The 26,379-nt window shown below is 43.1% G+C and overlaps 1 protein-coding gene across 1 annotated transcript in view; it reads right to left on the minus strand.

Moving 5' to 3' along the window:
* Positions 1-6,617: 6,617 nt before the first annotated feature.
* Positions 6,618-26,379, minus strand: part of TMEM123 (transmembrane protein 123) — a 34,662-nt gene continuing 14,900 nt past the window's right edge. Inside the window, exons 3-6 of the mRNA XM_074957183.1 lie at positions 26,069-26,098; positions 18,690-18,866; positions 15,899-16,052; positions 6,618-10,085 (exon numbers count right to left, since the gene is read on the minus strand). Of these exons, the coding sequence (XP_074813284.1) occupies positions 10,061-10,085; positions 15,899-16,052; positions 18,690-18,866; positions 26,069-26,098 (386 nt within the window). The 3' untranslated portion in view covers positions 6,618-10,060. The remainder of the gene's footprint in view (positions 10,086-15,898; positions 16,053-18,689; positions 18,867-26,068; positions 26,099-26,379) is intronic.

Here is a 26,379-nt window from a genome sequence, read left to right on the forward strand (position 1 = left end):
TTGCTGATACAATAATAGAAAAGAACAGTTTCTTCTCAGCATTGAACTTCCTTCGACCCTTTGTGCAAGAGGTTTGCCGCCGACAGTGGTAAACAAAAAAGGGACTATAAACACCAACTTCCTATGTAACGCTGCTGCTCAAGAGACTCAAGGCTGTTGTAAAATGTCAGCATTCCGAACCCACTGCCCTTCGTGTACTGGCAAGAGATGTGTTTGGGCTTTTGGGAAATTTTAAAATGATGTCAAACAGCAGCCGTTGAACCTGATGATCTGATTTGTCATCAGCTGAAGTCAGAGGGCAAGATTCTGAACCGCTGTAAATCAGCACAGTTTCATTGACTTCAGTGGAGTGCTGCTACTTTGTCAGCTGAGGATCTGGCCCAGAAAGTCACCAAACCACCAGGCTTTTCTGCTACTGTTTTGGGATGTGACTATCAGGAAGTTGCGCCACAAGTTGTTTTGTGGTTGTATTGAATGTGCTCTCTCCCCTTCCTCATTTCGCCTGTGAGTGCTGAACAAACAAGCCCTTGGCTCAGAATGTTCCATGCTGCCGTCCATGAGGCACCAGCGTCCCTGTACTCAGTAGGCCTGAGACCAGGGACCATGAGTGAGGTACCCCTCTGACCAGCTGAATCCAAGAGCCATCCATGGAAACCTGCTCACACAAACTGAGCATGCTCAGTAACACTGCTGAAACCGACTGCTTTCACTCCACCCCCTCCTTGCCCCTCCCTCCCCCACTATCCGCAGGCACAGGTCATCGCTGTAAGCACAACCCTGGAATCACTGTATGATTTATGGATTTAGAGGAATTCTATGAAATATGACCCCCTGAACTTAATATGCGTCTCGTGGATTGAGCACCTAAGCATCCATGTGTTGCCGGCTGACTGGCAGATCAGTTTGTGGACAGTAGGTCCAGATATGAAGAGACCACCAAGGGCACTGGCCTAAGCATGGGTCCTGAGAAAGAGAACCAGTGGAGGCACCCCAGATATGGGATTCTGATAAACCCATGGGGGTGGGTGTGTGGGGGTGGGGGAACAGCTGACCCCAGTAGGCCCCCCAAGGGAGCTCAAGCACCTGAGGTGTAATATCTGTAGATGAACAAGGATAGAGCAGCCATGAGGCTGTGGCTGGTAACAGAGCCACCTTGCCTGAGGGGGCTGCCAGAGAGGGGGAGGACCCTGCATCCCTGCCACTCCAGACCTTAGGACACCAGAGATATGGCTAGGTTAACAACAACTTTGCAGGGGGACAAACCTACACCAATTCCCCCCAAATGCTCAAAGGGTCACTTCTAGGCAACCACCCATCCCTAATTGGGTGGGACAATCCTGAAAGATACTTTTTCCCAGATTCCCTGCAGCACTGCTCTGAGCCTGCCCAAGGCTCGGTGTGGCACCAGCCTCTTCCTGGTGTGTTTGTGTGTGTGGGGGGAGCTGAGGTAGGTCTTAGCTCCCCACCCCCTTACCATGAGGCCCCACTCCTCCTCTCCCCCACCCACAAGGCCCCGCCCCTAGCCAAGCCAGAGCCGGGCAGTAGTAAGAGCTGCCTAGGGAGCCTGGAACATTGTGGGGAGCCCTGGAGTCCTGGACCCATCCCCTGCCCTGGATCGCATGCCCCAGCAGGCAGAGCCAGAGGCTGTTCTTGGATTGGTTTTACTACTGTCTGGTTCCAGCTTCTGGCCAGGGGGCATGGCCTCAAGAGGACAAGGGGCAGGGCCATGGAGGGGGAAGGATGTGTCCCATTTTTGCATTTTGAAAAGGTGGTCACCCTAGTCACTTCCTACCCCAGCCTAGGGTAAGGATACCCCAGGCTGCAGCCAAGAAGGCTGACACATGGCAGAATATGGGTTCACTTGTCTCCTTGCTCCCTGGCAGATGAGTGGGAGGAGATAATTCTACAATCCATACCAGTTTCAAACCCCAAATTTTGGGTTATCAAAAGGGCTCAGGAGACTGCATGAAAACTCCCCATGTGCATCCTGTTAGTGTCAGCTAACAGACAAGACCTAAGAGAGGATGTGAAACTACTCTATCTTGTGTTATGAAAAGGCAGATTGATTGATTAGAAACTGTGCTGTAAGAATCATGAAAGTACCTGGTACGTCAGTGTGACGAAGGGGAACTGTTCTTAATGTTTCCTCTGAATAGTGTGGGGGTGCCTCAGTTTCCCCTATGCAATTCTTACGTATCTAGGTGGTGGAATAAGGGTGTATGATTGTTGCAGAACCCTAGAGGGCAGGTGTGTGCGGGGGTCTGGACAGACACAATGGCCAACACCCTGTTTCCTGGCAACTGATTGCCTGGGCCCTTCCCCCCTGCAGGTGAGAGCTAAAGGGGTTGGAGAACAAAGGAATCAGGTGACCTCCTGGCCCAGGAAAGGGACAAAGCCCAGAGGAGGAGGGGCTGGAGAGAGTTTCAGTTTGAGGCTGGCTGGGGAGTGGAGTGAAGTGCAGACGTTGTCTGGCTCACTGCCCCCCAAAATGGACCCTGCTGAGGGATCCTATTCTCTGCACCTACAAGCTCTGTTTTAGACCATGTTCCTGTCATCTAATAAACCTCTGTTTTACTTGCTGGCTGAGAGTCACGTCTGACTGCGGAATTGGGGGGCAGGACCCTCTGGCTTCCCCAGGACCCCACCTGGGTGGACTCGCTGTGGGAAGCGCACGGAGGGGCAGAGGATGCTGAATGCTCCGAGGTCAGACCCAGGAAGGTGGAAGCCGTGTGAGCTGTGTGTCCTGAAGACAGGCTGCTCACAGAAAGGAGACTTCCCCAGAGTCCTGACTGGCTTCATGGGGAGCAGTTCCAGAGCGTCGCCCAGGGACTCCGTGACAGTCAGCTACCAAGGAGATGGGAAATATGCTGTGGCATCCATGCAGGGGCATGCAAAGGAATAAAAATATGACTGGTTCTGGAGGGGCATGTTCTGTACCCCTGCCACAGCACCAGGGCCGGAGGAGCTATCAGCTCCTCATGTGGCTGGAGGAACTCACTCTCCCCCTGCTGCCCTGAGGCCAGAGTTCTGTGCCCCCACTGATTATTTGGGGGTTCATGCCCCTGCTTGCCCCCCCTTGTCCATACCCCTCCATCTATGGATAACAATTGTGGGTTCAGACATCCCCAGGACACTGGTTAAAGTGACCCTGCTCAATTCATCCTTGATCAGGGAAGACATGACATGGGAATTTTTTGTAATATTGTTATGAATCCTATGCACGCTTCCATTTCTCCCCATACTGAGCATTGCCAACCAATGGCCCCCCCGGGGGGGGGCAAGAAACACAATTAAGTTTGCTCTCAGGGTAGACTAAAAGACGGTGTAGGAGTGTCACCTCCCTGCCCTGCCCGGGTGGAACGAATAGTGTCATTAAAGAACTGGCTGACACCTACCCAGTTCAGCAGGGGATCCAGAGAGACAATGCAAACTCCAGTGACTCATGCATCAACTCTCAACAGCGGGAAGCTCCGGACAGGGAAGTTGTGAGCTCAGCACAGCACTGCCTGGAGAACAAAAGCCTGAGCTGGGGCCAAGAGTGGATATACAGTTGGCTTCTAGAAGAGGCTGGAAGCTCTGGGCTAAGGTCTAAGGACAGAGGGCCAGAAATGGAATCCATTACGGCTTGGCTGGCTGATGGTACTGGCTTGGCCTCTCTTTGCTAACCTAAGGACTTTCAGTTTCCGTAGTCACGTGACCTATAAATTGTTACCTGATTGAAAAGGCTGGCTGTTGTCTCTGCAAATACTCACTGAGAGCTTTGTGCCTTAATAGGGTACAGTATGAGCCTTCCACAGGAGTCTGGCGTGACTAGATTCGCTGCAGGGAGCCATGGAAAGAGAATGGGATCGCTGGTACTGAAGGCCCTATCCCAGAGTCTTGGATGCCACAAGGCTGCCCCTAGTGGAACTGTGTGGGCCTTTGGGACCCAGCCCATTTAAGCAGTCACTCCCAAGAGACTGGTGACAGGCTGGGGCATAGATCAGACCCTCTGAATCTGTGACAGCCCCTAGAATTACTTATTCTCCAGGGGTGTGACTCCACTCAGGTACTATGTTTTGAGAAGGGAAAAGTTATGTACCTGTAATTCTGTTTCCTTTGAAACTGTTCTGACAGGCTTTTCACTCACCTGCCTTCCTCCCCACTAGCGATGGGGGGGTGGGAGTGTTATATTTATAGAGAAAATACTAGTTGGTTTTCATTTTTTTTTTTTAAAGAAGATCTTCAAGCCTTTTTGCTTGCCTTACTTCCTTTGGGAGTTCTGCCCCTGCCCAATAAGAAACCAACTGGAAAGCTCCAAGGTCAGAGGTTAAGCTGAGCAGGAGGTATGCAACTGCTACATAACTAGGCTCTTGCACCCCACTGTTACAGTGGTTTAGGGGCTCATCTTAACAGTTTGGGGATATGCTTCAGATTTTGCCCTAGGAAGCTGAAACACAGAAGTGAGAATCCTGTTACACTATCTTCAGAGAAGTAAAGTTACAAGTCAGTAATTTTCCATTTCCAGAAGATAAAAATAGAGCAACAGGGTGAAACAGCTATGCAAGTACATGCCTCAAAAAGCAGGAACGCCACTGAAATGCAAGATTAAATAGAGGCCTACAAGAACACTTCCAGTCAGAGGAAAAAAATCACAGCAGCTAGCTTCAGCTTAAGTGTTGGCCTGGTGGATTTCATTATGATAAAGCTGGAGAATGAAAATTGCAAACGGTTTCTAAAAATCACATAATAATTCAAGTTAGAAGGGACAGATTTTTGTTTTGAGGAAAGATGTCCTCTGAAACCTACATAATATAATTCGGTTGAGATCCTGTTCTCCTGCGAGGTGTGGAAAATGGGAATGCTGTGTATATAAGGGAGAGCAGAATTTTCAGGCTATGATTTGGCCACTGGGTCTGACAAAAGGTGAATTTCGTTTAAGTGAAGCATAAACACTTTACAAAAGAAAAAATAAGGCAAACATACAGGGGTTAAAAAAACCCTGGAATAACAAACTCTAGCCCTGCCTGTTTTTTGTTGTTGGCTTTGAAAATTCTTTGCATTATTATAACATCCACAGAGACCCATAATTCTCAGATTCCTTTTGTGGTCCAATTTTGGTCTCAGTCCAAATTTTTCTTTTCTTTCTTTCTTTTTTTACTAAATGGAAGTTTGAGCAAAAACAGATTGCCCTTTTATAAGTTACCAGTGTGGGAAAAAACCCAAAATGTTGTTTTTTCCCCTTATATACATTTTGATTAGAAATTTTGCATACAAGTAATTTGAATAATGTCTGAAGGTAGACCATAGGCTCATTTTGTACATCACATTAAGATCAAAAGCTCAAGCCAAAACTGAAGGAAGTCATTTGAATAGCCATGAGCATTTAAAATCTCAAATCTGATGCCTGCACTGTAGTTTTCTTTCTCCCCCGCTTTTTAAAACGCATTGGATGCAAGGCAGCACTTAACTTTCAAGGCAACTTATTTTAGATTCTGAAAGGAAAGAGTATTTGATGACAAAAGGAAAAACATCTTTCAACTTATTATTCTCCTTCCGGGGGAGGGAGGTGCCAAAATAATTGTGCAGAGAGATTGAGCCACTGTTTATTCTAGTTTTCTTAGACACTGATTCAATAATGCATGTAAATATATGCGTAAGTCCCATTGATGTTAATGGTTGTTAAGCATGTGCTTAAGTGTTTTGTTGAACTGAGGCTTTAACATCTTGTATTTCATTATAAGGCAACCAGTTTTACAACTCAGAGACTACCTGCATATTCTTATAACATTTCCAGAATGGATGCATTGTGAGATCTTGGGAACTTTCTATTGTATGTTCTCACAATGCAGCTATAACATTTCCAGAGTAGATAAGTTCAAACAGCTCTACAATAAGGCAACACAGCCTAGAGGGCTGAGCACAGGGCTGGGATGTAATCCCCTTTTTGCCACAGATCAGCTGTGTGTCCATAGGATAGGCATAGAGGGTTAGCAATGTTCAGACAATCAGGTTAGTTAAACAGCTGTGCATTTTCAGCTGTTCTTAATTCTTCAAGTTACTCCATATGGGTAGACCCCTGCATCTACATGGCGTCCCAATGAATTCAAGTTCACCTGCATCTGGGTACAAGTGACCACAAACATGGAGCAACTTGCAGGACTGAGGTCTATGTATGTACTTTACACATATTATGGTATAGCAAAGAGTTCTGTCATTATCTGACTAGTATTATTAACAGTCAACTGACCACAAGGCTGAAATCCATTTCCCTTTCATTAGAATGTAAATTCTGAACCTTAATGGTGAGTAGGACTCAATTTTCACTTTCTACAGTATACACACACCTAAAGGAATTTAACTTTCCTTTGCATCATTTACTGCTATATCTTAACTGCAGACATTAATATTGTTTTCTACACACAAACTCCAAACAATAAAATAAAATGTATTTCAAACTACAGAAGTTCTGGCAAAAAATTAAACTCTTGTGTTCTATCATCTAAAAAGCGGATCATTAAACACCTGTATATTGTAAATTGACATTTTCATCCAACATTTTTTTGGGGAATGATTCTTAAGGAATTAAAACACTGTTTAATAAAATCAAAAATACATTGGACCTGACATTCTGGTAATAAAGGCAAACATTTCATTTTAATATTTATCTGCACAACAGAGGTCAGAGGATCTCAGTAACTCTACTGAGTAGCACTTAATACAGTAAAACTCTGGGTAACTACAAAAAAAATTCTGTAGAACAACAATTTGCAAGCTGGTAAAGTTTAGCTATAGTCTTTATATATACACATATAAAAAGAAAAAGGCAAGGTTCTCCCCCAAAACAGTGAAATTAATAATCACTTAAAATACTTCAATTTTTTTTTAAACAAGAGAAAAAAAAAGTTTTAATGGCATAGCCCTGCAAACCCTTTCTTCTGGGAGTACGCAAACAAGTAACTCTACTGATTGCAAAGGAAGTGCGTGAGTAAGGACTGCCCACAGCAGGAAAGGTTTGCAGGCCTAGATCTTATCATATACAGAAAGAATTTTGCATTTAGGACAGATTTTTTTTTTTTTTTTAAATAAAATCCTGTGAAAGTGCAAGACTTAAAAGAGTGAAACATTTCTAAACAAAATAGTAACTGGTATAAGACCTGTTTCTACCAAAGTGCTGCATCATACACTAATGGCCACCTTGCATGCAAAAATGCCCCTGGGCAAACTTTCCAATAGCTGTCTAATACCTACGTGGTTGTGTCTTGGATGGTGAATTATCATTAGTAGTAACCACCAAAGCAGCTCTCCATCAGAGGCACTTTTCCATACAGGGCCAGCTGCAAAGGGAAACTGATTGGGATTGAACATTAGCTCACTGCTGCTGAAATATTCTAAATATCCAAATTTGCAGTCTTTGAGCCTCACACGAATCTTCTTATATCAGTGTAAATCAGGATTACATCCACTGAGGTCAATACAATTATACCAGTGTAAACGGGAAGGGAATTAGAAATCAGTGTCAGGCCCCTTCTTTATGACTCCCTATGGATATGAGTCAACAGTGTGCCCTTGTTGCCAAGAAGGCCAATGGCATTTTGGGATGTATAAGTAGGGGCATAGCGAGCAGATCGAGGGATGTGATCGTTCCCCTCTATTCGACACTGGTGAGGCCTCATCTGGAGTACTGTGTCCAGTTTTGGGCCCCCCACTACAAGAAGGATGTGGATAAATTGGAGAGAGTCCAGCGAAGGGCAACAAAAATGATTAGGGGTCTAGAGCACATGACTTATGAAGAGAGGCTGAGGGAGCTGGGATTGTTTAGTCTGCAGAAGAGAAGAATGAGGGGGGATTTGATAGCTGCTTTCAACTACCTGAAAGGGGGTTCCAAAGAGGATGGCTCTAGACTGTTCTCAATGGTAGCAGATGACAGAACGAGGAGTAATGGTCTCAAGTTGCAATGGGGGAGGTTTAGATTGGATATTAGGAAAAACTTTTTCACTAAGAGGGTGGTGAAACACTGGAATGCGTTACCTAGGGAGGTGGTAGAATCTCCTTCCTTAGAGGTTTTTAAGGTCAGGCTTGACAAAGCCCTGGCTGGGATGATTTAACTGGGAATTGGTCCTGCTTCGAGCAGGGGGTTGGACTAGATGACCTTCTGGGGTCCCTTCCAACCCTGATATTCTATGATTCTATGAAATAAAGATCTGATTCAAAGTCTGTTGATATCACCCAATGGGAGTCTTTTCATTGACTTCAATGGACTTTGGACTAGATCAGGGGTGGCCAACCTGAGCCTGAGAAGGAGCCAGAATTTATCAATGTACATTGCCAAAGAGCCACAATAATACGTCAGCAGCCCCCCATAGGTTCCCCCACCCCTGTTTCCAGCGCCTCTCACCCTCCGGCAGCCCCACCGATCAGCACCTCCCTCCTCGCACCTCCCAATCAGCTGTTTCGTGGTATGCAGGAGGCTCTGGGGGTGAGGAGCGAGGGCACGGTAGGCTGAGGGGAGGCGGCAGGAAGGGGTGGAGTGGGGGCAGGACTTGTGGCAAAGCCAGGGGTTGAGCAGTGAGTACCCCCCGGCACACTGGAAAGCTGGCAGCTGTAGCTACAGCCTCAGAGTCAGTGCCTATACAAGGAGCCGCATATTAACTTCTGAAGAGCCACATGTGGCTCTGGAGCCACAGGTTGGCCACCCTGGACTAGATCATAATGTGTAAATACAGCAGCACCAGGTCCTGCAAACAATTTTAAGAATGTAGGGCATAGATATATATTTTAAATGCTATCCTACATATTATATTTTACCACTCGCATTTGGAGAGTTACTCCCAACTCTTCCTAAAATCTTACTAGAAACCCTGTATAAAGCTTCCGAATAAAACAAAGCAGGGATTTTAAATTACATTCAAGCTAGAATAATTTTCAGTGGAAATCTTCATATTCATAGTAGGAGACAAGCCTTTTTAAAAAAAAAATACAATTTTCATCTCAATTATACCATTGTGACTTGCTGGATATGAATCACTAATTTAATTCTAAATAAAACCTGTATATTATAATGATCATCTAGCCCATTTCAACTTGTAGACCATTTCATAAGAGACAAGTACTGTCATGGACTGTATCTCCTCCCCCTCCCAGTTCCCCACAGCTTGATTCTCACTATATTTTATTCTGCAGACCCAGAGGTAATGTGGTGGAAGGAGCACACAGGGTCACATGCCCCTTCAGATTTCTGCCTGGATTTATATGCTCTGCTCTGAACCCCGCTGCATACCACCAGAACCTTTACATTGTGTCCCCCCACCATCAACAGTTACGAGTAGTCTCTGGGAATATGTCCACAGATCACTGATCATCGGTAGACTATATTTTAAGTACGTTTTCTATCATCCTGTTCTGGATAGTTTACGACATTATGAATCGTAATTTGATAAATTGGAATAATCTCACATCCCTTTACTAGCATCAGCACTGAACTGAAATATTTTTGTTAAAAAACAAAGTCTGAGGTTCCCAAATCATTAACAAAAGTTCACCCCAAGTTTCAAGTTACAAATAAATACATTTTAATACAAAATAGTAGCAAAGTCACTTCCTCTTGTAGTTTACCTGCCAAGCCTATTGCATTTTTCCTTAACTGCGACTAGTATTTTTTCAGCCTGTTGTACCCGAAGTAGAGCCACCTGCATTTATGGAGTATGTAGGCAATAATCCAATGTATTCACAATTTTAATGTCACGTGGTATGTTATGGTAATGATTTGGTATCTCAAAGTTTGTATGCATTTATTTTAAAAAGCATTTCAGTTCATCATTAGGTAATGAACGTTAAAGATTTTTTTTTTAATTGCATCAACAACAGGGCATGTTTCTGCAAAGTGCTAACTTCCTCCAGCTCCCATTGCAATAAATGGGAGCTCATGGTGCTTGGGAAGATCTTGACACTGTGCAGGATCAGATCTATGGATGCATTAGAGATTGGGACTATCTTTATGAAAGGAAAAAAACTTTTTCAAATAGATGTTCTAAAAGCAGTGATCGGGTGGAATTTCCCCACTGTCTTCTCTGAAGTATCTTTAAATGATAGCATCATGTTCATCACTGTAACAGAAACACGGTAATTAATCATTTGCAAAAGCATCAATGGTCTACAATACAATATCAAAAGTTTCAGAATGTCATGACCCACTTTACTGCTAGCAAGGGTTATTTGCTAATAAAGGCACTCATCCTGGCAAGTGCTGAGCACCCACAATGCCTGTATGGGATTTTCTGTTAGTGCTTCTCAGAACCAGGCCTGGTGTTAAAACACTTACCTTTCACCACATGCCTTAAGCCTTGCTCAACATATAAGACATTGCAGTGTTTTCACATTTCATTCATCTAGCTAACTAACTACCAAAGTTCACAATGGGTACATTTTATTTTGTCTTCCCTCGCCTATATTAGTGATTGAAGCTATTCACCCTATTTCTTTCTCTTCATTTTTAGTCTCAAAAATGAAATTATTTAAAAACAAACAAGACGATTTTCTGGTGTTAATCCTACATGAATTTATCTACTGGATTGCATTTTTTTAAATAATGGTTTCTGAAAACACCAATCAAATGCAGATACCCTTTTTGGGGCAGGTAAACATTTTGAAACAAATGGCTAACAGTGTATTATTTGGACAAACAAAACACTGGGATTCTGCATGTCTTGTTCACCCAACACTCCTGTGACTTCAATTGCTATTACACATCAAATGTTTTACTTGGTGTTTTATTTACTACCCATAGACATGACCCCAGGAGCTACACAAACTAAGAGAAATAACAAGTATATCATCAGAACACAAAGAGAACATTTTTTCTTGCTGCACACAGCCAAAGAATATAGGATTGGACCTATCTGATGCTCCCTTTTTAAATACATTGGCTTTAGAAAAAGAATGCCTCCATTGACCCATAGATTGTACACTCTTCAGAGCAGAGATCATCTCTTTGTTACGTTTGTATTGTGCCGAGTACAATTGGGGTGGGATCTATAGGTCTTACTGCAATAAAAATAATTATTAATAAATAACAGGATTTTAATATAGGGCATTCTGATAACAAATTTCTTGATGTGTAATAACTGCCTGCATTAGCTGCTTTGCTCATGATGGAGAACTTGTAATCAAAATAAACTGTCTGATGTATAATAATGGTTGACGGCATTGAGAGTTTTGGTGGCAGATCGTCATCTACCTTCTCTTTAATCAATAATTTTGAAATGTTATCAGAAAAAACAATTAAGTTTATTTAGCCTGGTTTGTCGCTATAAACCTGCACTGCTTCTTGCTTACAGTTGTGTTATCCTTTTCGGCCTTGACTTTGGGAAGTGCTGAGCATCCAAAACTCCAATTGAAGTCCAGGAGGGATCTGCTGGCGCTCAGCTGCGCTGAAAATAAGGCACTTGATATCTGTTCTTTATATTTTCTCCAATTTCTTCTAGATTTTCCTAGCATTTGGCCTTAAAGATGCCAAATGGCAACTACCAGGACACCACTTCTGAGAAACACTTGTTTTTTTCCTCCTACTTGTCTAATACTTCTCCAGTTACTCACACCCCTTTCAAAACAGATTTTACTCATTTGATAGGTTCATTAACCAGCCCTTAACTTCCAGGGTGCATTTCACTCACTAATTGGTATATCATATGTTCCAATCGATCAAGTACCTCATTTTACCTGCCTTTTATCAATAGCTTTTTTGACAATGGGGTCATTATTTCCTAAATGTCCACACAGGTCTAACAAGAAAAATAAAGACAAGACCGTTTTTAAAAACAGAGGAGAGTAAAATCAGAGAGGAGTATTCCGTCGAGCGATTCTTGTGAAAGGACAGGGGCAATTAATGCTACAGTGCTTTGAAAAGCAGCGTTGCCAACTCCCAATTTCATGACGACTTCCACAAGATATGATGTTATTCTCAAAGCCCAGCCCCTGGAGTCATGTGAGTACATGAGGCATCTCAGCTTTCATTTAAAACAAAGATGTTTCTAGTCCTCATTGTTGTGGAGAAAAGGTTAAAATGCACTAATCAAAAGACTCAAAAACAAAAGGCACATAAAAAGAATGCCCATTTTTTAACATGATTTTTAAGCTAATCTTATGATCTTGGGGCTGTGGGGGGGAAGAAGGGGCTGAAACATGATTTTTGAATGCTTAGGGTTGGCAATACTGGGAAAGGAATAGCTGAAAATAAGAGCTAGTTGATGATTCTTGTATGTGCTTCTTTGTTTGGAGATGGTTGGTGGAGGCTGGCTGAACAGTGGGGTGTTGGAAGAGTCACTGATAATAAGGAGGGGGTGGAGCCGTGACTCAATGGATCCTGTGACCAGCAAACAGAATTCAAAAGAGGGAGATGTACCAGAATCCCTTGACACTATCAGAGTAACAGCCGTGTTAGTCTGTATTTGCAAAAAGAAAAGGAGTACTTGTGGCACCTTAGAGACTAACCAATTTATTTGAGCATAAGCTTTCGTGAGCTACAGCTCACTTCATCGGATGCATACTGTGGAAAGTATAGAAGATCTTTTTATACACACAAAGCATGAAAAAATGGGTGTTTACCACTACAAAAGGTTTTCTCTCCCCCCACCCCACTCTCCTGCTGGTAATAGCCTATGTTGAATTGGAATTCATTTGCAAATTGGATACAATTAACTTAGGCTTGAATAGAGACTGGGAGTGGCTAAGTCATTATGCAGGGTAACCTATTTCCCCTTGTTTTTTCCTAACACCCCCCCCCCCCCGCCCCCAGAGGTTCTTGTTAAACCCTGGATTTGTGCTGGAAATGGCCCACCTTGATTATCATACACATTGTAAGGAGAGTGATCACTTCAGATAAGCTATTACCAACAGGAGAGTGGGTTTGTGTGTGGGGTGGGGGGAACCTTTTGTAGTGGTAAACGCCCATTTTTTCATGCTTTGTGTGTATAAAAAGATCTTCTATACTTTCCACAGCATGCATCCGATGAAGTGAGCTGTAGCTCACAAAAGCTTATGCTCAGATAAATTGGTTAGTCTCTAAGCTGCCACAAGTACTCCTTTTCTTTTGACACTATCAAGTTCCAACAATTCACTGCAAGTAAAACAAACACCTTCAACTGACATGGAGAATGGAAACCATAGGGAGTAAGGCAATCCAGTGTAAAGATGTTCCAGCTTCTGACCAAGAGGGTCTAACTCCCCAGGGTGAGATTACAGTTTGGGCAGTAGTGCACAATGAAAAAAAGAGAGAAAGCAGCTTAGTAAGAAAAGCAAAAGACATTCTCTGAACTGATACCGTTCAAATATGTCCTGACAAAATAGCTGTTGTTCCCCTACAAGAAGGAGTAACATAGCTCTAACAAACCAAAAATATGCAGTAGCCTGATCACTGACTAAGAAACAAGTACTGCATGGGATTAAAAAAGAAAGCAGAGGCAAGTGATCCTAATTAGTGACTCTACAGCAGGGGTGGGCAAACTTTTTGGCCTGAGGGCCACATCTGGGTGGGGAAATTGCTTGCAGGGCCACGGCAGGGGCTTGGGGTGCGGGGGTGGAGTGCGGGGGTGCAGTGTGCAGGAAGGGGCTCAGGGCAAGGGGTTGGGGCAGAGGAGGGTTGCGGGGTTTATGAGGGGGCTCAGGAAAGGGGGTTAGGGTGCAGGAGGGATGTGGAGTGCAGGAGGGGCTCAGGTCAGGGGGTTGGGGTGCAGGAGGGATGTGGAGTGCAGGAGGGGCTCAGGTCAGGGGGTTGGGGTGCAGGAGGGGTGTGGGATGTGGCAGGGGGCTCAGGGCAGGGAGTTGGGGTGCAGGGTGCAGGAGGGGTTCAGGCTCCGGCCCGGCACCGCTTACCTAGAGCGGCTCCGGGGTGGCAGCGGCACGCACCGGGGCCAGGGCAGGCTCCCTGCCTGCCCTGGCCCTGCGCCATGCCACTCCGGGAAGTGGCGGGCACCACGTCCCTGCGCGGCCCCTGGGGGGGGGGGGGGGAGAGGGCGCAGAGGGCTCTGCATGTTTCCCTCACCCGTTGGTACCTCCTGCGAAGCTCCCACTGGCCGCGGTAACCTGTTCCTGGCCAATGGGAGCTTTGGGGGAGGTACCCACAGGCAAAAGCAGTGTGCGGAGCTCTGTGCTCCCCCAGCCCCACCCCCAGGGGCTGCAGGGAAATGGTGTGGCTGCTTCCTGGAGTGGCGTGGTACGACAGCGGTGGCAATCCCATGGGCCGGATCCAAAGCCCCTAGGGGCCGGATCCAGCCCACGGGCCATAGTTTGCACACCCCTACTCTACAGCAAGGAACCCAGCCCAAGATGTGACCCATATAAAGAAACAGGTACCAGTATGAAGGATCCTAATACTTAGTCCTGCCATGTGTGCAGGGGATTGGACTAGATGACCTCTCAAGGTCCCTTCCAAGCCTATGATCTGATAATGCATGTGATGAGAAACCTGGAAAATGATAGGGGCATTTCCACTAACTCTAACCCATATAGGAACAAGCGAAGGGAGTGTTAGGTAAGACAAACAAAAGACCAAGTTATTTGACTTCAGGGATTTGGGAAGAGACCTGAAGGCAGACTCAATACATGTGATCTCTTGGAGAGCCAAGAATAAGATAGGAGACAAACCAGTGGATGTGCCTATATTGTAGAGGGGAGGATTTGAGGTTCATTTCAACATTTTCAAACACGAGTGCCCAAAGTTAGACATAAGTTTGTAAATGTTGGCTATAGATCATTGGAATGCTTTCTGTGATGACAGATGACTGATTTAGACAGTCTCTGCTTAAGCAGGTGGGGTAATAAACCCTGGATTCAAAACTGGCTTATTAGCCAGTCTGTAAATTATGGTAGACTGTAAGGGGGAAAGAGGGATAGTCATTTAATTCCAAGAATCTGGCATGTGCATCCAACACATCCAGGAGAACATAGAAGGTAGAAATACTCTAATACAGAAAACGAAGAATAAGAAAAAGTACCGTCAAAAGCGTCTATACGCAGATGGAAAGGAATGAGAAACTAGGAAGAAGAAATAAAAGTGTTGACAAATGATTATTTATTGAACATTCAGCTAGTGGGAATGTCACCACAGATAGGTTACAATAAGTACAGGAGGGATAGAGAGGAAAGTAGAGGAAGAGTAGCTATACGCATAATACGAAGAAATGATAGGACTGGTGAGTGTGCAGGTGTGAGGGAGAGATAAGGGTGTTGGTGAGAGAGAGAATTCTTCAGGCATCAGAGTTCATGGAATAAATATTCAGCAGTGAAGAATTCTAGTAAATATTAACATGCAAAATTCTGGAAGAGGGCTGGAGGTTCTAAAAGGCAGCACAATTACAGCGTAACAGCACTACGCAAAAGAAGAATGCAGAGAACAAGAGATGATCAATATATCTTTCTGAGGAACTTCTCAAAAGATTTTAGGGGTAACCCCTCCACCCCCCCAAAAACCCAACCCTAACCCTATAGTGGAAATGGAGAAGGAAACAGGAACAAGATTAGAATCCGTCAGAACTTTCAGGGACATAAATAAGGACAACAAAAAACCAGAATGAATGAATTTAGATTAGCTAAAGGGCAGGGGAGTAAGAAAGGAATTTATAGAACAGATTAGAATTATTATTTATTTGTATTATTGCAGTGCCTAGCATAATGGTGATTGTGCTTGACACTGTACAAACAAGTAGCTTAAAATCTAAGCAAGAAAATCCCCAATAAAAAATAGGCCCCATGAATAAATGAGGATCAGTTGAGGTGAAACTGATGAAGGCTCTAAGCGGCTGAGATACTGGCCTGCCTTTTTAAAAAAAATCTGCATTGAACAAGAAAGTAGAGCATTTTCTTCTCTTCATTTCCAACAAGAAACCAACAAATTAACAGGGGAACACGCCTCCAAAAAACTTACATGGTTCTGTACTGAACACCTCTTCTCGAGTGATATGTTTTACACCCAACATAGAGAATGGCTAGCATTCCAAGTGTCAGCACAATGCCACCGAAAAAACTGCCCACATCAAATCTGGAGGTTCTGGATAGCACAGCTGCAGATTTTGGCGTGGCTAAGGAGAAAACAAAAAGAAAGTTTTTATGACGTTTGTAACTTTTGCTGTAATGTACTGTGACTGCAGTTCTCTCTGTCTAGGTTCTTATATACTCTCTGCCCAATCATAATATCATCTGAGGACCTCAGGTGATGACTTTATACTGTGCTGCTGGTAAAATATCAACCAACTCCACTGGAACCCAGAGCCACATTCTTAAGTGCCAGATTCTGGCCAGCTTCAGCACACACAGTGAGTGAGGAAGATGGCACTAGGAGCCGCTCTGCTCCCTTATACACTTGCACAGGGGCTGGCAAGAGTCCAATTGGCAGGCAACTCCCTCCACCTCAACACCTCTTTCTGCCCCAGTCAGTGGAGCTTGCCGGGCATGGAGTGGAAAGCATGACAAACTCTCTTCAAGGTTGGTGCTTTCCAGAGATCTACAGGAAGGCTGGAATTTTGGAACAGCAAACACAAACTGATCAATCATAATTGAATATTCATTTCCATAGATTCCTGAGCTATGATATATTCTTACCATACACTTTTCCTTAGAAACTACTAGTCTACCTGAATCAAGACTCAGCCTTAACTCCTAACTCAGTGGGTTAGGAAAACTTGGTTTCCCACGTGTAGATACAGCTATTCAGCCCAACAGAAACCTGCACAATCACCATCCACCTATGACAGATTCCTGTCCCAGAGATCATGCACCTGGGTAACCCACCCCACACCTTCGCCCAGGCAGATTCCAATCCCAGAGTGGTTTAACCAATCGAACATCCCAATCAAAAGATGCAATTTAAGCTGATGTGGCCAACCAAATGTGCGATGGCACTTGCTGAGGTTAACAGGCACTTCCCATGTTAAAAGACTTCACCTAACTTGAAGCACATTGATCTGCTTATAAGTGTCAATGTGACAATGGTGAAAGTGGTTTGGGTCAGCAGCTGCCTGCTAGGAAACATTGACACTGACAGCTTTATGTTCACATTTGACAACTTGTACTCATATGAAGTGCAACTCACTCAGTGTGGCACACTGTCCCCCTCTACTGGTGCCTGGCCACACATAAGGGTTCATGAGTCTGTTACAGTCTTGGCTAACAGAGCTAGGTCTTTCAGCTCAGGCAGTAGAGGCTCATGTGTTTAGATCTAGCAGTCCCAAATTCAACCCCTGCCGCCAATAACCCATCCAGGTATGTGGTATTAAATAAGCTCATTAGGGCCTATACTTCCTAAGTGGAATTGTTATGCACAGGAGCTGTATTGGGCGAAAACAGGTTATTTACAATATTAGTTGAGTTCAACTGGAAATTTAGATTTGGCACTTATGATGAAATCCTCTCCCAGACTGAATTATTGCCTTTAGATAAAACAGAACTGAAGGAATGACAGAAAGACAGAAACTGAGTTCTTTAGCCTCCTGCGGAGTTCCTGCTATCTTCTATAACAGGCTTTCACCCAACATGGCTCTCATTTAGGAGAGAGAATGGCCCTTCTTTTTAGCAAACAAGTAGAGTCTTTCTTGGCTTCAATGCCAGCACACTAACAGAATACAGAACTGTATAACTGTTGTCAGATGGTAAGATGGTGTTGTCGTTACAGCTTTTCCCTGTTATTGGCACAGAGATAATTCTTGGAAATTCTTCTCCAGCATCTGGAGGTTGTAAGTCATCAACTAATTGAATTCAACAAGTGTGACTGGCTTAGCTGGTATCAACAAAGAATACTAGAAGCTAGAGATAAGAGAGACTTATCATGTTATCTAATGTGTGTCAACTTTCCAATGCATAGTTGTTACTTATTATGTTTGTACTGATGTTTTTGTTGATTTCAATTTCAATTTTCATAGCAGTAGAGAGAGGACATATTTTGGTCATATGAAGGTCTGATGAACAGCTGCTAAAAAAGTACCCTGCTGGTAGGTCAGTATAAACGATCTAATCCATCATGAACAATCAAGCCATCATATTAGTTAACTGTTCTTGTAAAACACAAGTGCCTCTGAACTCAAAATACTGAGTCACCACTAACACAGTATATGAGATATAATTCCATCCCCTAATACCTCAACAAAAAAAGTCAAATCTTACATTAACCTTTAAGTACACTGTCCTTACTTTAGCTTGAGGATTGGATTTTCAAAATGTCTTCAAGGAGTGGGATGCCCATTTCAAAGTCCCAGGTAACATTTTCAAAACTGACTCAGAGTCCTAAGTTCTTAAGTCATCTTAACAAAACTTCCTTCTTATTTAAGTGTTGACAGGTCAGAATCTGACCTCAATTATACCTGTGTAAATCTTTCTGTGGAGTTACTCAAGATTTACACCAATAACTCAGTAGATTCTTCATTCTTTTAAGGAAATTTTGAATGCTACAGTTCGTAAACAATGGAAAAACATGTCTAAAATGCCCAATCAGATAAAACTACAATTAACTGTAAGTCTGACATGTTTATTTCCTGAATATGAATTCACCAACATGTTGTGCCATTTAAAAACTTCAAATGCACATTGGGTCAAATGGCCTTTTCCTAATGCTAAAGTAACTGGAGATACTTAGAGCAAGCTTTCAAGACTGCAGAGCGATGTAGATAACAGAAGAATGCAAGTTAGCACACTGTGGGAAACAGGCAACAGTCTATAGTATATACCTGTTACGGAGCTGGAAGGAGACATAGTCTTGGAAGTGGTCACTGTGACACTGGCTGTCGATTGTATGGTTGTTGTGGGTTTTGAGACGGTGGCTGATGTAGTTGTCTGGGTGGTTGTTGTCTGGGTGGTGGTTGTCTGGGTGGTGGTTGTCTGGGTGGTGGTTGTTTTGGTAGAATCTATAAACAGTGTACAATAATGATATCACATGGAAAATTATATTTAAAAAGATTATGCTAATTGTGAATGAAATTGCAGCTTTTGATTAACACTATTTTGAAAGATCCCCTATGTCAAAAAATAGCTATTTTTGCTCCCTTACAAAATGGCAGATTATCCCTTCAGAAAGGAGGGATCACGTTAATCGCTTTGGGTATTGTTCTGCTCCCGCAGGCACCTATGCTCCAGCACATTGTTATTGGGTTTCAGAGGCCATCTACCCACATACACTTCCTAAACTGCTAGTCCCCAGTGCTGACCTCCAGAAGTGGGTGACAGGGTCCTCTGCTGTGTAATCTGCTCTGTCTTGTGCCTAGCTAGAGCCCACATTTGGGAGTTCATTACGCATGATGCATTTCTTCATCCTGCTTTTTCTTTTTCTTAACTTGAGCTCAGAGCCATAACAGTGGTTTGGAGGTAACAGGAAGAGAGGTGGGTTTGACTTCCGCAAATTGTTAGCAACAATTGTTCACTTTCATCTGTGTCCCTTTAACATCTGAATTCCAAAGTGCTTGTGAATTCAATTCTGCTCATGTCCATTAGGTGAGAATATTGTAAATAAGAATATTATGGTGGTAAGGCCCCCCCAACCCCCAAAATAGGAAAAATTCTGATCAATTTCACAAGTGTATTTCAGTGACTCTGCTGAATTCAATAGAATTAATTTGGATTTACACTGATCTAAATGCGATAGGAATCTGGCCTTGAAAAACAATTTTGCTATAAAATACCAGTATATTTACATTGTTCCAATTAAAGTCTATGGCAAAACTCCAATGGGCTTCAGTGATTATTCCTAAATTCATAAGTTCCTCTTGAAGTGGTATGTCAAACCCTGTTTATATAAAGAGATTTCTGTGCCCAACCCTACTCCTAATTATGACCTCAATTTAGGAAAGTAACCCCAATCAGGAAAGCCCTTCAGCACATGCTTTCCTGCGGAAGTTACGCAGGTGCTTACGTGCTTTCCTGAATCAGGGCTCTGCGCGAGTGATTGCAGGACTGAGATCTTTTAGAGTTTTCAACATGACAAATCTTAATTAATCCTAGAATCATAGGACTGGAAGGGACCTTGAGAGGTCATCTAGTCCAGTCCCCCTCACTCATGGCAGGACTAAGTATTATCTAGAGCAATGGTTCTCAACCTATTTACCATTGTGGGTCCCATATGCAGCTCTCTGTGTTATGTGGGCCGCAGCCACACAATATATATACACTGTCTGTACAGCTACCATAAAAAAAAAAAAAAAAGGTTTAGTATTTGCTATATGAGAGCAATACGATTCAAATCGATATATAGCTTTCATTTCAACACTGGTAAACGTCTACCAAGAGCATTTTAAATCAGCAAAATGAGTCAAAACATTAACTGTTAAAATTAATTAATTTTAATTTGTAAGGGTGGCATTCCATGGTATATTACCACCCTCACTTCCGTGGGGTTCTGGCAGCAGGGCTGCACTGAGCGCCCGGAGAGCACGGTTGCAGAGCCTGCTTGCAAAGATGGGGAACCCTGGCTGGTGTCGGGCACCCTACAGCCAGGGACTCTCCTCCATATACCCAGCCCCCTCCACCCAGGGGCTGCCCTCAGCCAGGTAACACCACCCCATCACCCAACCCCAGCATCCAGACCCCACCAACACTGGGCTGGCACACATGCCTTTCCTGCAGAGCCAGGGTGCCCTGTCCAGGGCAAAACGCCCCTCCTCATAGGGACTGCTCCCTCCAGCATCCCGTCCCCCTCCCAGGAACTCCCCCCAAGCCACCCCAAAGACTGCCCCTCAGCTCTCAACCCCCTCATCTAGGGACTGTGCCCCAGTATCTAGCCCTCCCCCCATCCAGGGACTGTTGCCAGTCCACCAGTCCTACACCTAGAGTCTGTCCCCAAGGACCCAGCTGCACCCCCCCCCCCCGTGATCCTAGCCCCCTGCATCCTCCTCCCTGCTTCCCACACCCTCCTCCCTACACCCCCACCCCCGTGACCACTGGTCTCTTACCTCGGCAGCAGGTAGCTCAGCCATGCAGTCTGCCAGCTGCTGCTGTCCTAGGGCTGGGGAGCCTACTCCAGCCAGTGTCACTGAACCCGTGATCCTGCAGCGTGTGGGAGAGCTGAGTACCCTGGCCTCCTGCTAATGCTGCTGTGCCCAATCCTGCTAGGATGGGGGGGCTGATGCCACTGGGCCTGATACTGCATCACCCCATTTTTACACCCTCTCCGCTAGCTCTGCACCTGGGGCAGGTGCCCCTCATGCCCTACCTCTTTTCAGCTCTGATGACATCACATTGGCTGCAGTTGTGTGCTGACTGGGCCGTAAGTGGGCCATGGGTTGAGAACCACTGATCTAGATCATCCCTGACAGGTTTTTTTCTAATCTACTCTTTAAAATCTCCAATGATGGAGATTCCACAACCTCCCTAGGCAATTTATTCCAGTGCTTAACTATCCTGACAGTCAAAGTTTTTCCTAATGTCCAACCTAAACCACCCTGGCTGTAATTTAAGACCATTGCTTTTTGTCCTCTCCTCAAAGGTTAAAGAAAACAATTTTTCTCCCTCCTCCTTGCAACAACTTTTTATTTACTTGATAACTGTTATCATGTTCCCCAATTTTTTCTATCTTCCCTCATACATCATGTTTTCTAGACCTTTAATCATTTTTGTTGCTCTTCTCTGGACTCTCTCCAATTTGTCTACATCCTTCCCAAAATGTGGCACCCAGAACCGGACACAATACTCCAGTTGAGGCCTAATCAGCACAGAGTAGAGCGGAATAATTACTTCTTGTGTCTTGCTTACAACACTCCTGCTAATACATCCCAGAATGATCTTTGCTTTTTTGCAAAAGTGATACACTGTTGACTAATATTTAGCTTGTGAGCCACAATGACCCCCAGATCCCTTTCCGCAGTACTCCTTCCTAGGCAGTCATTTCCCATTTTGTATGTGTGCAACTGATTGTCCCTTCCTAAGCGGAGTACTTTGCATTTGTCCTTATTGAATTTCATCCTATTTACTTCAGACCACTTCTCCAGTTTGTCCAGATCATTTTGAATGTTGATCCTATCCTCCAAAGCACTTGCAATCTCTCCCAGCTTGGTATCATCTGCAAACTTTATAAGTGTACTCTCTATGCCATTATCTAAAACATTCATGAAGATATTGAACCGAATCAAACCCAGAACTGATCCCCGCAGAACCCCATTTCATATGCCTTTCCAGCTTGACTGTGAACCACTGATAACTACTCTCTGGGAATGGTTTTCCAACCAGTTATGCACCCACCTTATAGTAGCTCCATCTAGGTTGCATCTCCCTAGTTTGTTTATGAGAAGGTCATGCGAAACAGTATCAAAAGTCTTACTAAAGTCAAGAGATACCATATCTGCCTCTTCCCCCTATCCACAAGACTTGTTTTTTGTATCACTTCTGAAACCACAGCACAAAAGAATAGCTATTGGACATATATTAGACCCAGGATTCCTTATGGTCTTCCCTGTTATGGTGAAAATTAAACTAAAGTAATACTGCATAAAGAACAGCTATTTATACTGTCTCCTCAGAAACGGATGGTCTTGTGGAACTTCAAACAAAGAATGGAATGCTGTTTCACAAGTTCTGACTGACATGCGATCTCTCTAACTTTAATTTCACTTTTACCAAACACTCTCACTCTTAAGAAAGTGACAGTGACGTGTTCAGAATAAAAATACCATAGGGAAACATATAAAAATAGAGGAGAATAATATGCTATATCTGATATAATGAAATCCTGAATACTGAAGTAGAAGAGCAGAAAAATCTTGAGAAAAGGTCATTCCTAAAATAAAGCACTAATGTAAAACACTAAAACATTATATAACTAACATTTCCCCAAACAGATAATATTGGTCAAAAGAGTTTTCTACTTTTCTTCCCAAATTACTATATGCAAAGTTCTATTCATAGCTGGCTACTTTTGCATTATTTATATAACCATATAGCATCTAAGGTTCATCCAGATAAAATGAAATATTTATACTTATCTGGATTAATATTTTAGATTATTCAATTTTACAGTAATACTAATGTTTTCTTGAATTGACTAACAATAAAGTTAATGAAGAAAAATAAACTGGTTTCATTTTAGTTACACACATAAACTGGCACCCAGTTTCCATTCCTTGTTCAGCACCATATAGCCTCTTACAGAATGTCGTTCTTACAGAGAAGTTTTATTTAAAACTTGAGAAGCCACATTTTGATTTTAGGAATGAGGTTCTCCCAAAGATTGAGTAGCACTGCTTCAAATGCAGCTGAGAACAAGAAAAAAAAACAAGAGGCTGCAGTACAGATCTACCAGACTGTGAAATAAACTTTAAAAGGGAAGTGGTAGAAACCTTACTCCTTGAGAAAGTTAAAACTGGACTTGTCAAAATGTTAGAAAATATACGGTAGAGAACACTACACCATCCCCATAATGTATCTTATTTATCACTCTCCTTTGATATTAAGAGATGGCACATAATATTCCTCATGTGCAGTTCAAAGGCAACATTCATTCAGATTAAATATCTGGCGCTGTTCCATTCATGTGCTTACCTTGTACCAATTAGGAAATTCAGCTCCTCTCTGAAGCATGTGTAAAACACATTAAGTAAAATACAGAACACATTTTAAAAATGATATGCAAACCCTCCAAATGGCACAATCATCTGTAAATATCAAAACAGTCCTTACCATCGGTAGTATTTAAGATTTCACTTAGGGCTTGAACTTGCAGGGGAGGGTATAAGCGTTGACAAAATGTAGTGCTGAGCTACCAGAAAGGTTGCTGAATTTTGTTCCTTATAATCAGTACAGTGGAGTAAACTGGGATGAGGCTCATACTGCTGGTAGGTGGACTGGCAAGGACCACTGTTGCCAGTGTATGCTAGAGATAGATACCTTTGGGACCCTCAAGACTTTTTGGTCACCAGCTGGCTTTGCTGGCGCTGGCTTTGCTGGCATTGTCTTTGAAGAGAAGGTCTTAAACACACTTGACAGAGCCACAGCTACCGGGTGGTAGCATGATTAAAACAACTGGTGACCACACAAACGTGCATTCACTGGATTGTCACCCATGCCCTTTCTGCTCACCACATTACACCCTGGGCTCTGACAGTTGAGCTCGGTTCTTACCCAACTCTTATATAGCACTTTTCATCATCAAATCGCAAAGCACTTTACAAATGAAGGCAATATCATTATCCCCATTTTTCACATGGGGAAACTGAGGCACGGGGCGGGGAAGTGATTTTCTCAAGGTCACCCAGCAGGCCAGTGGCAGAGCCAGGAACAGATCCCAGGTCTCCAGAATCCTAGTCCAGTGCTCTCTCCACTACATGACACTGCCTCCAGGTGCTTACATGGCTTCCATCGCCATAGTATCTGAATGATACTGTGAATTTATTCTCATAACATGTATGCTACAGAAGTTGCACTGTCCCAATTTTACAGATGTGAAACCAAGGCACTGGTTGGAAATTGACTTGCCTGGGGCTACACAGGGAATCTGTCACAGAGCCAGAATTTAATGTAGATCTCGAGTCAAAATCCAGAGTCAAACAAGAGCCCATCATTACCAGTAATAGATGGTCTGCAGAGCAAATTATCCCCTGATAACAACTACACCTGCCTTCATATCATCAGTCTAGAGTGCACGGATGCCGCTGAAGCTGGAGTTTCTAGGCATGAGCCAATAGTGCTTACGCATAATAGCTGCAACAAATTCAGTATGGCTATAAGGAAGGTAACCCTTCCCTCTGAATCAGTACAGACCCAATGCCCTAACCTAGTGATGGGGACGCAGTGCTTCTGAAGATGCTGCCTTGTAAATGAGATGTGTCCAACTGTGGTCACTGAGGAGTGATATGGGGCAATAGTCTTCAATGCAGCTACCTAAATTTTGCCTAAATTCCCCGAAAAGGTATAACTGGCTACAATATTCTTCAGCTCATGACCTAGTGTTCCCATGCAACAATAAATAACGGTGATGTCTCACCCCATAGGTGTCTGAATTTCAGTGGTGGGTGAAGTGATTCTTGTGTTTTAAAAGTGTTCTGAAGTCATTTGTAATAAAAAAATACAACAATATAAAGGATGAATTTCTTATACTAATGTTCACTGTACTTTTCTATACAATGTTCACTGTACTTTTCACCACAGAGGAAACAGAAATGGAAATATTAATTATGGCAGTTATTCAGTCGTGAAAAAGACAAAATTAACATATATTCCATGCAACCATCTTGGGTTACTGCTACAACGCTCAGGTTGATAAATCAAACACCGAATTTCATGAAATGGTAAAGTTGAAACCTAACTGTAACTCTGTTCTCTTATGCATATGCCCATACTCCTTAAAATACGGTCTCTCTTTACATATCTGTTAAATAATACTCTATAGTATATAAACTAGAATTCTATATGCAGATTAACACAAAGCAAATTCGAGCACATGCAGCTAAATTCTAAAATGCAAGAAATCTCTAATGTTAATTTTTAAAATTATTCAACCGCTTTCTTGAAACTTGGCTTATTCTTTGGTTTCAGTGAGCTCCAAAGATACAAAAGAGAGCAACCCTGAACTTTGTAGCTCCAGTCGTTTGAGTAATCACTGTACAAAATGTTTCATCAGAACATATAGGGAGAAGCACGTAAGGTTTTTTCCCCATTAAAAACTCAAAAATAACTCAGTGTTTCTATTCAGTGTTCCCCCACCCACACACAAGAAATTTGTTTGAGAAAATCATGAGCAACTGAAGGAGGCACGTATAGAAGCTAGAGACCAATCTAGACAATAGCGTGCTCAACTTGCAGCCATTCTAGCAATACCATATGCTCCTTCACCTCTAAGATAATGAATCCTGTCATGGAATCAGGGTCATATGCAATAAACTGTATTTCACAGATTAATCCAAAACAGTAAGTGGTTCAACCAATCAAATATTATATAAACAAAAATAGAAAATCATAGCACTATTTATACGTAATTTAAAGGGCACAATATATGAACTCCAACCAGATCAACGGTAGGATTTTTTTTAACAGCAAAATTAGTAACGATTAAGAACTTGAATGCACCATTAAAAAGCTTAAAGCGTAATTAAAAAGGGTTATCACACAATTTAAAAATTTAACTCACCTGAAATAGTTGTGAGAGTGACATTTTTACCTAAAAGGAAGAAAAAAAAAATCAATAAATCCAAGTATGCTTAGACGTAAAAATCAAGGGTTTTTTGGCATCAAAATGCATTACAAAACCTCAGTTACCTATTGCTTACATCTTGTTTTGACTTGCAGATGGCAGAGTGCCTGGCTGCAGCTCCTTCTGCCACATAATTAATACATGGTGAAACACTGGTTTATAATCTACACTTGATGTCTTTGTGCAAGTCCCATTAACAGAAATTGGAGCTGTTGGTGTGTCCTAATGTCCTGATCCAAAGCTCACTG

The sequence above is a fragment of the Natator depressus genome, chromosome 1 (genome assembly GCF_965152275.1).
Source record: "Natator depressus isolate rNatDep1 chromosome 1, rNatDep2.hap1, whole genome shotgun sequence".
In the NCBI taxonomy this organism is placed as follows: domain Eukaryota; kingdom Metazoa; phylum Chordata; order Testudines; family Cheloniidae; genus Natator; species Natator depressus.